The 13459-nt window shown below is 37.1% G+C and overlaps 1 protein-coding gene across 3 annotated transcripts in view; it reads right to left on the bottom strand.

Annotated features, from left to right (window-relative positions):
- The window catches only part of DMXL1 (Dmx like 1), a 143557-nt gene that overhangs the window by 70114 nt on the left and 59984 nt on the right, over positions 1-13459 (bottom strand). For all 3 annotated transcript variants that reach the window (XM_048850824.2, XM_048850819.2, XM_048850822.2), the window contains 5 exons: positions 13339-13455; positions 9853-10080; positions 6967-8667; positions 5756-5866; positions 2805-2974 (listed from right to left, as the gene is read on the bottom strand). In XM_048850824.2, the coding sequence (XP_048706781.2) occupies positions 2805-2974; positions 5756-5866; positions 6967-8667; positions 9853-10080; positions 13339-13455 (2327 nt within the window). The remainder of the gene's footprint in view (positions 1-2804; positions 2975-5755; positions 5867-6966; positions 8668-9852; positions 10081-13338; positions 13456-13459) is intronic.

Here is a 13459-nt window from a genome sequence, read left to right as displayed (position 1 = left end):
TCAGAATACATCTCACACACACACACTTTCTTAAGCAATTACATAATTTAACATACATTTATTCAAACGCTTAATTTTTGGATTTTGCATTTCAGAAAAATGGTGAATGATCCATTACACTTCTTTATCAGACGGTGATTATTTTTTACCGAAACCTTATTTGCACGAAAATGCAAATTACATTAAAATGCACAAAACCAGGACTGTAACCGTTTTTTATTAAATAAAAAGTGTGCTGGATACGTCAAATAAAAAAAGTTTACCAAAACATGTTTTGCACGTTTCACTAACTGATTTATTAAGCAAAGGAAATACTATCTGTAGTTAGCGAATTGAACAGATTTCTGATACTATATCTTTCAAGATTTTAAAACCAGGAGATCTCGTCCTCTCATACCTGGTTTTTATGTGCAGATTAGAAGAGGAAAACAAGCTTTAAGTGCTCAGCCAGTGACTTCCACCAGTTCAGTGATCTGACTTTCTTTAAAACTTGGCAGCAAATATGTACTAAATATTATTTCTTGTCTTTAATTTACATTTTTTTTTTATAAAAGGGAAGTTCAGGTCTTAACAGCTTGTCAATTTCTAATTTAAATGTAAATTTTTTTTTTAAAGTAAACCTGCATTTAATTTAAATTTAAAAAAGCCAATTTAAATAAAACCCCCTTTTTTAAAAATCACCAATTTTTGTCCACCCCGAGGACAAGTAAATCATAGTGGGCCAAATTTCCAATACACCTGTCAAAGAAGTCCCACAAAATATGCTTGTACAAATGCAGATTTGTGAAGGTCCATTTTAAAAGCTCTCAAAGTTTGGCTCATGTTGTATAGTAGAGGTTTGCATCTCCTAAACTTCCCTTGTTACTATAATGTTTGGTCTTCATAGATTTTAATGGAATCTCCTCAATATTGGTTGTTACCAGATCGTCCTATATCAAGCAGGCTAAACTGAGTCAGTAGATAGCGTCATTCAAAGATGGGAGGGGACATGCATGCAAAGTTGTAATTACCAGTTTTTCTATTAAATGAAAATAATTTCAATTGGCTTCTGAGGGAAATGGTTTAACTTACTAAAATTTGAGGGCAATAGAAAGGGTTCAAGTGTGTGCTGAAGCAAATCAGTCAGGTCAAGGTGAGCTGGATTATAGTGCAACAAAAGCCAGTCATTCTCCTAGATGACTACAACTTGTGACACATAATTTAAGCTTTCACTAAAGCAATAATCAAGGACCAGACCCTCATTTGGTGCGAATCTCCATAGCTTCACTGGCTTCAACGAAGCTATGCCCTTCTATACAAACTGAGGATCTGGCCTCATATCTGTCCATATGGTGAACCAAATATAAACTGATGCACTGCTGCCTGCCTCAATCTGCAGACAGCCTGAAACCGGTGTGAAACACTACTATTCATGTAAACAGAATGTTAAATAAGCACAGTAGTCTTAGACCTAAGTGTCAATATTTACCATTCACTGACACAAAGCTTGTAAGGTATGGGAGCCATTATGAAAATTATGGGCACAGAATGTTAGGAAATGTGATACTAGGGTCTAAACCAATTTTCCTCTTAGACAGTTCCATCAAATCTGTGCTGCCCCTAGCTTCCAGTGTCCTGCAGCGCTTCCCACTGATAGCAGACTTACTTTCTCATCTCATTAGTATTTTTCACCTGCAGTCCTGAGGAAGCAGAGACTGTAGAAAAGTATCTGCACCACTTTGGTGCCCTGAACATACTATCTATCTATCAATGTTAAACTCACAAAAAAACCAAGAATATAATTATGCACAGGCATGCAAGTGAAAGAAAAAACATGTTTCCTAAATAACTGAACATAAAAGTAGATTTATTTACACTCCATTTATTAAAATAATAAATAATGTGTAAGTTGAGCATTCATAACTCATTAATACTTTCTATCTGCCATGAGAACATGTAACTTAACAGTGCCTTTTTTTTGTGTGCTGGATTTGCCACAATGAGAAATCACTTCCATACTGTGCTCCATCTCCTAACAGTTACTGTGTGTGCCAAAGTCAAGCAAGGCTCTTGTGCTAAAAATTACTTGACTGGTTAACTCCAAATACTGAACGTTCAATAATAAGACTTTGCACAGTTTAACAGGACATTTATACTCCCTCACAGTGCAGAATTAATTAAAACAAAATATTTCTACAAGATGAAGATGAGCCTAAAAGTCACAGAATCATAGAATGTAGTGCTGGAAGAGACCTTGAGAAGTCATCAAGTCCAACCCTCAGCACGAAGACAGGATCAAGTAAACAGAGACATCTTTAACAAGTGTTTGCCCCAACCTGTTCTTAAAAACCTCCAAAGACAGGGATTCCACTACCTCCCTTGAAAGCCTATTGGAGAGATTAACTGCTCTTAGAGCGAGAAAGTTTTTCTAATATCTAACCTAAATCTCCCTTGCTGCAGATTAAGCCCATAACTTCTTGTCAAGTTTAGAACTTGAACTACCTCCTTCACAAAATGCAGTGAAAGTCAACACTTAAAATCAGTCAAGTGACAAGAAACGAAGGCAATTCCCGCATGCTCTCTCTATGGTAAAAAAATTCACGTCCTTCAGGAAGCACAAAATTCTTCTCCATTCCACTGCTGTTAAATTCTTGACCCTTAGGTCCTCTAATCATAGCATCCCTGTAACTGAACAAGAGTTAACAGGACGCTAGTGTACTCCAACCATTTTCATATAAGGAAACTGGGTAGCATAATTATTCTAGGATATATGAATAACTGGTAACGTGCTGTAAGCTAATTTGTTTTCAGTCAACTATATTTACCTTTTCTATGCATCTGCGCAAACTATGGATATTCCGAACCCACCATCCTACACCCATAGCTCTGAGTTCTGACCAGGTAAGATCCCCTTTCTGCACAGCAGGGAGCATGTTCAGTAGTTCTTCTTCTGCTACCGAATGAAATGCCCAGGCAAAGTGACGAGTAGACAAGCCTATACAATAATCCACAAAGGAAAAAAGTGCTCATTCAGTTACAACAAAACCTGAAAAACAAACTGCAAGTTCAGAAGGTTTTGTCTTTGATTTTTAACTGTGAAAGTACAAGACCATTGGTAGGCATTAAAACAACTGCAGGACTTGCATTCCTAGGTTACACATATGTGAAAGTTCATTACTGTCTTACAAATGGACAACCTGTTTATTATTCACTTATAAACTGGCCATTTCTAGTTCACGGACAATAGATGCAATGACCAAAATATAAATAACTACTAAACATAAATATCTGCAGAGAAATGCCCTTAAAGATAGCTTGTGGCAATGTCATACCTATGTGAAATTTTGCATATTTAATTAAGTGAAATTTACCAAAAATTTCAGAAAGTTTAGCTTAATTTTGATTAAATGCTAAATTCCAAGGAAAATTAACAATATTGACATGTTCAGTGAAAAGTTCCCCCCCTTTACTCTTTTTTTTTTTAAATCATGCCAAGTTTTAATGTCTAAATTGTAAACATTTATGCTTTTATTTCTCCTGAAAAAGTCAGCTTCTCAGCACTTCATCAACTTCAAATATAAGCCAAACTTGGAAACGGCTTTCAGGAAACAAGCTTCTGAAATCTTTTGGCACCAAGTATTTACCCAAAGCAAAACGGAAACATGGAAAATTCTTTCCTAACGGAGCATTTTTATAGATAAAAAGGGCTGTAGCTACAATATGTTCATAGTTGGTTTTTAAGAAGTTTTATGCAGTATCAAGCAAATACTTCCATCATTAAAGCATTTCACTTGAGGAAATGTCTAAATACCCTTTCACTTTCATGAAATACACTCGTCCTTTTTATTTTAAGACAGAACTACACCAAACAGACCCATCAGTGAAATTTAGTATGACAGAGTACAGAGGCTCTTAACCTTTTTCTTTCTGAGGCCCCCCAAACATGCTAAAAAACTCCATGGCCCACCTGTGCCACAATAACTGGTTTTCTGCATATAAAAGTCAAGGCCGGTGTTAAGGGGCAGCAAACAGGGCAATTGCCCAGGACCCCATGCCACAGGGCTTACAGTGAAGTTAAGTTACTCAGGGCTCCAGACTTCAGCCCCATGCAGTGGGACTTCAGTTTCTGCCGTAGGCCCCAGCAAGTCTAACACTGGTCCTGCTTGGCAAATGCCCTGAAACCTGCTTGCAGCCCCCCAGGGGGCCCCAGACCCCTGGTTGAGAACCACGGACATAGTACTCCTTTAAGTCTTATGTTCTGGTATGGTTTGAACAAAGTGAGTTTGAATTCAGAGTTATGATCATATTCTGTGTCTGTACAGTCAGTTTAGCATGCACTTTCTAAAACTACCTTGCTGCATTTCAACATTCAGAATAATCTACTGTGTAAGTTTACTTCTGATTTTCCTTATTTTCTTTCAGTATCATCAGGACCTACAAACATTTAGAAAAAATCAGTATTGTTATTTTTAAGTTACAGGTAACCTTCAGCAGGTTAAACTACTGGATCAGCCATATCTGTATTCAGCTTTGAGCTGTGCTCAACTAGCAAGTTTACACATGAATAACTCACTAACCCAAACATTACTGAAACTGAAAAACAGAAATTACGGTCAATCTTGGTTTTACAGAGCTCATCAAGAGGTAGAACCTAAACCAAGGCTGTTGAAGACATTTAAAAAAAAAAAAATAGAGTAATTGCATTTGGCAAGTCCTTAGCAAATATGTCTTGCCTCTAACGCTGATAGGAATATTTTACTTTAAGTACAAAGCCAAACATTGGTCTTTGTTTTAAAGAAGTTCAGCACCCAATGGCCTTGCAAAGTGGCAATTTTCAAGTAGGTGGCACCAATGACAATCCTGAGTTAGATAAATACTATAAATATCTTATTAAGTCAATTCTGTAAAAATAGCTATTTGATTTTTTGAAGTGCATTTTATACTGTACGTTACTGTTCAGACCGTAATAGTGTTAGATGCTACAATGTATATGAAAGTACTACTACAGTTTGTCCTTTTTTATCTTGATGTAACAAATTAAACACCATAGAAATACTGAAAATGTGAAAGCTATATATTAATTTTATCCAAGAGAAACTGCAATTAAACATATGTAAAGAATATCATAGAACTGAAAGTAGTTGCTGAAAACGATTGCTATAATCACCAATTTAAAAAGTTCAAGTTTGGTGATTTATTCTAGCAGCACTGCTCCTCAGCAGAAGATTGCTGGAAGCATGGAAATAATCTAACTTGATAATTGGTAAAAATTTCCAGAAGCAGCAAAAGTGACTTAAAAAGCCTAAATCCCATTTTCAAAAGTGACTTAGGCACTTCAGCTCCTAAGTCACTAAAATGTTTTCTGAAAACTGTTACCCTATGTTGTGAGTCTCTCATCCTAAAATAAAATAAGCACTAAAATGAACTGTTCTATACGATGTTCAAATAATGTCTTGTCATATTGCTCATTTCTAAACAAAGCTCTTTCCAGTATTTTATAACAACAGAAATTAATAAAAGGATATCTTTAACCCAAAGAGATTAACCAAGAAGCATGCACACAACATGTTAACACACACCTATGTTACTCTTCAGCATGAGCATGCACAGGGCTTGCAAGGCAAATGAGCTGTTAGGACTTACTGCAATTCTCATACTACAGTTCTGAATGTATTTCAAGTCTGCATGCATATATCTAATAGACAGCAATCATTTAAATAGTTATATCACATGAACACTATCCTAAAAAAACCCCAAAAACAATCTGTAGAGTTACCTTGGTGAAGTAGCTGGGCTCGATGGACAGGAGGAAGTGAGGTTGTCAGAAATGTGTGCAGCTGAACAGCCAGAAGGAATTTTAAGCCACATTCATCGAGAGTTTCTCCACCTATAAATAAAAACCAGTCATATTTTCACTGAAAGAAAATACATAGGAAAGAAACTGAAAAAATGGAAAATGACTATAAATAGCTTTGATTTCCCTTTACTAGACCATTATCTATGACATCACATTAAAAAAAAAAAAAAAGAGCTCATGAATTCAGTGATTTATTCAACTCTTAACCCCCAAACTAAGATTCTAGTGACAAAGAAAAATAGGCAAACTCAGGGTGGACTCGTGGCAAAAAAGGAAGCATGCCCTGAGCAAGTTATGCTTTGCAGAGTAATCTAGAACTCTAAGAAAAAAAATCATACTTTCCCTATTTTTTCCAATCAGTAACTAAAAACAATATGCTACTTATTGTATCAAAGTATTATACAACTATTATGTTGGATAGAGGGAAAAAGCTTGGTTGATAAAGGAAAGTGCATTCGTATGACGGTGAGAGTTAATTTCTCAGGAAGAAACACTTCTGATTGGTTTCTATTCTTTAAATCTAAAGAAACACACAAAAATCTCTTTGGATCCTAACAACTGGATTTATAATCTAACTATAGCCACCCAACAGTGAACCAGCCCCCAAATCACCCCCACCTAACCCACAAAAAACACCAATACAAATAATGAATTAATTCAGCTAGTCATTACATCAAAGCTGCAAAAGAACTTTAATGCCCCAAGAACATACCCTCAAACCTTCCCAAAAAGCCTATTAATTGTTCCCCCTTCTCCCAGCATGCCTGGAAGGTCATGTTTGGACTATTTCTGACCAAGGGCAAAGCAAGTCTGAGCCTTGGGCCCCTCACAGTGAGCACACATGATTCATGATATCATCAGTCAACAATGACAAATAAATGAAAATACTTCCAAACTTCATAACACTTTTTATTACAGAAATTAAGTTAAGAACTTTGCAATGTTTTTTTAAAAAAGGACTGTTTACCTAAACAGCAGATGGTAAAATCTTGTTTGATAGTACATCATACTAGTACAACTGAATATTTAATACACTTATCTGGAAAGAAATATGAAAGACAATAAAAATCCTTACAAAAAGGCTTGTGAATTACAAGGGTATTGCCTATTACTTAAAATATATAGCTTACCCTGGTTTCTGTCCCTGCTTTCTCCAATATCAGTACTGGTAGTGGCAATTGTATCTGCCAAAGCCATCAATGACATTTGCTCCATCCTGGTGAGACCTGGTAAGCTAGAATGCAGCAAGTGACGAGAAAGAACTTGGGCATGCTCTGGTCCAAAGTAAGTTGGGCTGTACTGAGAAAGGTCAATAACCTTCGGCTTTGTATTATCTTCATCTGCTTCAAACACAGTAAGATCATCTGTATTTAGGCTGGAGTTTTGAAAAAGATCTTCATAATTTTCATCTGGTAAACCATTTTGTTTATTTACGTTATTTTGATTGTTGGATTTCTCTAAACAAAAATGTGAGCAGTCATCGTCTGCAGCAAGCAACGCGTACAAAGGAAGTGGTGGAACAGAGTCTATTTCTGTATAGTCTGTATTCTCAGTTTTGTTGAATGTCTTGGGGTCTCTTGCAGTGCTTCCACTAGCACTAATTGTAAGAGATCTAAGTCGCCGATCATGATTAGGTTCAGATTCATTTATAGTAACAACTTCCCCAGCAATACATTTAACCAAATGAGACAGGATGGCTTTTGCTCTACGTACTTTACCAAGGTCCATAAGCTCTAGAAGCTGGAAAGGGTGGTACTGAGGTAAAGTTGGACATAATGCATGAGCTGCTTCAAAAAGACCAGAATCTTCCATTTCCACAGACAGATCAAACGCAGTTCTTTTTCCACTAAGTTTCTGTGCAAGACTTGTCATGGATCTGGTTAAGGTTCGCTTTGGTGGATGCAAGCCAGAACCAGCCGACTGGCTTTGTTTCATCAAGCTAGTGATAGATGGTGTGCTTCCACTGTAAGAATCGGTCGTAACGGACTCTTGTTTTGAAGGGGGCTGCCACTGAGAATAAACATGCATTTCACAATCCATCCCAACTACAAGGATGCCATCACGTACCCAAGATAAGGAAACTGGCAAAGGAAGTGATCCTTCTACTGAAGAAACTAAGTCCACGCAGCGTAGCAGTACAAACCTACAAAGGGATGTAACTTTTGCATTTTCCCACAGTGGCAATGCAGACATCTCCTTACTGCTTTGGTCATGCATTTTCCCAGCCAGTTGGCCAAACATATAAAGCTTTGATCCAATTCCTACTGTTAGGATATGTGATCCATCTTCCCTAGACATCCAGTCTAAGTGAACCAAATGCTTTGTGCTGGGCAAAACTCTCTCATTGTTAGATAAATAAACTTCTTGTTTATTGTATGCCATTAAATTACTGTCAATACTAATGGCAGAGTCCAACATTGTGCTTATTTCATCTAAATGAAGAGTCTGTTCCAGAATCCAACATGATCCTCCTGTAGATTCACATTCAAAAATACTAACATGCATCATGAAATCTTGAGAACAGCGACTATTTTTAGATGTCATCTGCTTGTATGCTACAGCTAATCTATTTGTATGTGCACAACTAACTTCTATTGGCCTGCCTGGAACATTCACAGCACTACTACTAAGAAGTCCATCCTCAACAAGTAATGGCCATTCTTCCCATATATATGTAACATTACTATTTACAGTATATTCTGGCGTAGAAGAAACCACTGACTCAGGAGTCACTCTGCATCTCCAGAACCTAACTTTTCCATCTGAGCAAGAAGTTGCCAGTAGATACGGGGCATGACAAACTGGATATATGGAAGAGGAACTCAGGTGTCCTAAAATTGAAACAGGACAAAAAAGAAAAAGTTTCACATCAGGGTCAAACAACAAGTAATCATACATAAGATTTTTTTTTTTTTTTTTTTAATACAAGTGTCAAACTAAATTCACTCAATTTTGTTAAAGCTAATACAATTTGGTTTTGGTTCATCTTACAAAGTATCTAGTACCTATTATTTTACTGACACAGAATAATGATTACAAGGATTCAGAGAGAAGAGGTGAAAGGAACAAGCTGAACACAGTTCTACAGCGACACTTTGGAGGGGGTGGGGGGAAGAATCTATGGAAACAAGCCCAGTTAAATGTTTAAAATTATTTCACATCTCTGACATTTTAAAAACTCAATCCCCAATATGAACAGAAGCATTATATAAACAGTAACTTGTGACTTCAGATATTTTAAGCAATAAAAGCGAATTTTAGTATCGACAACACGGATAATCAGTGTTGGAACCTGATGACACCAAAAATATAGATCATTTGAATTATAGGGTCCAAAATAAATTGTGTACTAGTGACAAGCCATGACATGGATTTATAGCCCTTTAATTAAACATGGATTTCTCTGTCCATGTATATACATGGATCCATACCCCTCTTCCCCAGTGGCCACCAGAGAAGCTCAGACACGCTGCGGCTGCTGGATCTCTGAACATAGCTGGAGCTTTCATGCTGTTGTATTTTTATAATCCATGTATGTGAAGTCACACAATTATGAAGTGTGCGCACTTCACACTGCAATCCAAGTACTATATGCTAGCTAGCTCAAAACACATACTCCCAATAAAGGGTCCGAATATCTTAAGTAGTCTTCATAGGAGAAGTTTATCGACATACATTATATTAAAAAATAAAGTCAATTTTCCAGACAAAACACATTTCACTACTCAGGACTGCATATAGCCTTTTACTTACAGAAATCCTTGGTCTAGAACAACATTTTTCACTGACTCGCTTCGGCAGGAGCTCTGTTGCAGCATTTGGGCCCCAGGAGTAAAAACCAAAATTTTATAGAACGATGTATTTTAGTTCCTTTCAAATCTGAGTTCCACGTTCTGAGTTCACAAGGTATTTGTAAATTTGTTGTTGTTGTTTTAAAGTCTAATAACCCTGGAAACTCATGGAATACAGTATAACAAGATTTGTACTAGTTCTTTCCTACTTTTAAAATTACAGACCTGCTGATGGTTTAACACTTATTATTTCCACTCCTTCCGGTAAATTCAACTCTTGACTATAAACCATTTCCGAAGAGAGAGTCAGACGACTAGTACTTTGAAGGTTTGCTCTACAGGCCCGATATTTCTGCGTGAAGGGAGACTGGATCTTCTCTGGATCCGGAGAGGAAGAATATAGCTCTTCATGATGTGACACTGCTTCAGCTACATTTGAGTCTATTTTTTCATCTAAAAAAAAGTTTGTATTGTTAAGTGAAAGTTATAACATGTGACAATCATTTTATGAAAAGCACAGCTGTCACTGAAACAAGGGGGGATACAATTTTAAACTTGGTTTTGGTAAGAAGTGAGGACATCATAAAAGAGCTGGTTGTAGAACATAACCTTCAACTGAGTGATCATGATTCAGTTTAAATGTAATGGCAGGTAACCAAAAAACAGGTCACCAGCTCTTGTTTTTTATTTCAAAAGGAAATTAAGGAAATTAGTTGAAGAAGTCAACTGGACTGAACAGCTCAAGGACTTAAATGTGGAGCAGGCTTGGAATTTCTTCAAATCAACCATACAAAAACTGTCTGCAATTTGCATCTCAAGTAAGGGGTGGGGGGGGGGGGGGAATTGTAGGAAGACGTGGCTGGATGAATAACCACTTCAGAGAGATTATTAGGGGTAAGCAGAGAACATATATGGAAAGGAAAAAGGAACTGATTTGCAAAGAAAGCTACATCTTGGAGGATAAAAAATACAGGAATAAAGAGAGACTTGCTAAAAGTCAATCTGAACAAACTCTTGCCAAGAAAATTAAAAAAAATAAGAGGAAAAGATTTTGGTAGTTATATAAATAAAAAGAATAAGCAAGGATGAGATTAGGCTGCTATGCAGTGTGAACAGAACGGATATTTAACATAATCTAGGTATGGACCAAAAACCGAATGAATACTTTGCCTCATCTTTCAAAAATGATAATATTGAACATGCGCATAAAGGCAGAATGACTGATGGAAATGAGAGTGTACAGAAATGGAAATTGCCACATCAGAGGTGCAAGAAAAACATAAGTTTAATGCACTCAAACTGTGAGGACTAGATAATTTCCACCCGAGAATATTGAAAGAACTGGCACATGAGATTGCTAGTCCAACAGACAGATTTATAAAAAATCCTTGCATTCAGAGACAACAACATATGACTGGACAATAGCTAACGTCTTACCTATATTTAAGAAAGAGAAAAAAGTGATACTGAGATCAGGCTCACAGATCTGTATTATGCAGGGCTTTAGAACAAATTGTGAAGGAAAGAATAATTAAATTCATGGAGGTACAGGGGATGTAATGCAATATGGGTTTACCAAAAGTAGATCATGCCAGACTAACCTGATTTCCTTCTTTGAGAAAATAATTGACTTTAAATTTTAGATGAGGGAAATTATTAGTTAACTTAGAAAAAATGGAGATTAGTATAAGATTTGTAAGGTGGACAAGGAACTAGATAAAGGGGAAAAGGTCATGGATTGTTCTGAAAGTGAACTATCAGGCTGGAGGGAGGTTACTAGTGCAGTTCCTCAAAGATCAGTCTTGGGACCAATCTTATTCAATACTTTTATTAATGACCTTACCACAAAAAAGCAGGAGTGCTAATTAAATATGCTCATGATACAAAGTTGGGAGGCATCATCAATACAGAGGAAGATGAGAATATTGTACACGGAGATTTGGATGACCCTGAAGACTGGAGTGATGGAAATGGGTCGAAATTCAACAGTACAAAGTGCAAGCCCCTGCACTTAGGGTCTAAGAGTAAGAATTTCTGCTGCAATCTGGGGGCTTATCAGTTGGAAGCAACTGAGGAGAGAGATCTGGGTGCACTGGTAGATCACAGGATGATTATGAGTCACCAACATAATGCAGACATGAAAAAAGCAAATGTGCTCCTAGCCTGTACCAGGCAAGGCATTTCCAGTAGAGAAAAGAAGTACTAATGCATCTGAAAGAGGTAATAGGGTAAGACCGCATTTGGAATACGGTGTTAAATTCTGCAAAAAGAAAAGGAGTACTTGTGGCACCTTAGAGACTAACCAATTTATTTGAGCATAAGCTTTCGTGAGCTACAGCTCACTTCATCGGATGCATACTGTGGAAAGTACAGAAGATCTTTTTATACACACAAAGCATGAAAAAATGGGTGTTTATCACTACAAAAGGTTCTCTCTCCCCCCACCCCACTCTCCTGCTGGTAATAGCTTATCTCAAATGATCACTCTCCTTACAATGTGTATGATAACCTGGATTTGTGCTGGAAATGGCCCAACTTGATTATCATACACATTGTAAGGAGAGTGATCACTTGAGATAAGCTATTACCAGCAGGAGAGTGGGGTGGGGAGGAGAGAAAACCTTTTGTAGTGGTAAACACCCATTTTTTCATGCTTTGTGTGTATAAAAAGATCTTCTATACTTTCCACAGTATGCATCCGATGAAGTGAGCTGTAGCTCACGAAAGCTTATGCTCAAATAAATTGGTTAGTCTCTAAAGTGCCACAAGTACTCCTTTTCTATTCACAGTTATCCTAGTTTAATAACAGCGGTCACAGGAGGCAGAAAACCTGCTTTTAGGCTTTGCTAATTTTTAAGTGTGAACAGACACCCAGCCAGACATGCCAAATCCGCAGAGGGGAAAAAAAAAAAAAAAAAAACCCACAGAAATTGGGCTTGTTTTTGGCTTAACTAGCTTGTGGGTTGCTTATTGGCTAGTTTTTGGCTTGTAGCTTGTTGCTTCTTTTATTTATTTATTTATTTTTTGATTGGCTCCCAGGAAGCAGGGGCAAGGGGGTGGGAAAAGAAAGAGTCAGGGGTGCACAGCGGGCCCACCACAATCCCAGACTATATGCCGGGGGGGGGGGGGGGGGGGGGAAATCTAGTCACGTAGAGTGTTGGGATTCTTAGGGATTGGCTTGTTTTGAAATGGAATTAGTTTGATTTCTGGCTTACTGTGAAAGTCGGGGTGCTTATTTACCACATGAAAATTGGCAACTGTGCAACTCAGCAGTGCTTTCTAATTCACTTAAAACTTATTTTTAAACCTTCAGCGTTAATGCAGTCTGCCATTCATGATTTAGAACTAAATACGTAGAAATCATGAATAAATTTTGTTCTACCATTTCTGAACTAAGGAGCAAAAGTAGTCTGAATCCTCACCACTAACAACTTAAAACAGCTGGATGGATTTTTCTCAACTAACAAAAATAAACACAGTTTGGGCTAAGACTAAGTATAAAAAGAAAATGTGAGACCTTTGAGCGAGAAAGAATAAGTTGTGATGGAAACCCAAAAGTAGCCTTTAGAGTAGCAATTGCTGATTGCTTTTTAGACAGTAGCTTCTTAAATATCCGAACAGAAAAAACAGTTCTAAAAATAGGAGGAATATCAGACAGTTACAAATAACTGATGTTTAACAATATTTTCACATCGTAACAAAAGGACTTACCTACTGAGACTGGAACGGACTTCAAGTGTAAGTTCCACATGTGTAACAATGAGCGGTTTTGAGAGTATTCAATTACTATTAAGTAAAATTTTTCAGAGAATCCATTTTGCAGGTTTTCTGT

The sequence above is a fragment of the Caretta caretta genome, chromosome 5, assembly GCF_965140235.1.
Source record: "Caretta caretta isolate rCarCar2 chromosome 5, rCarCar1.hap1, whole genome shotgun sequence".
Lineage (NCBI taxonomy): Eukaryota > Metazoa > Chordata > Testudines > Cheloniidae > Caretta > Caretta caretta.
This window is presented reverse-complemented; position numbering and strand designations above follow the sequence as displayed.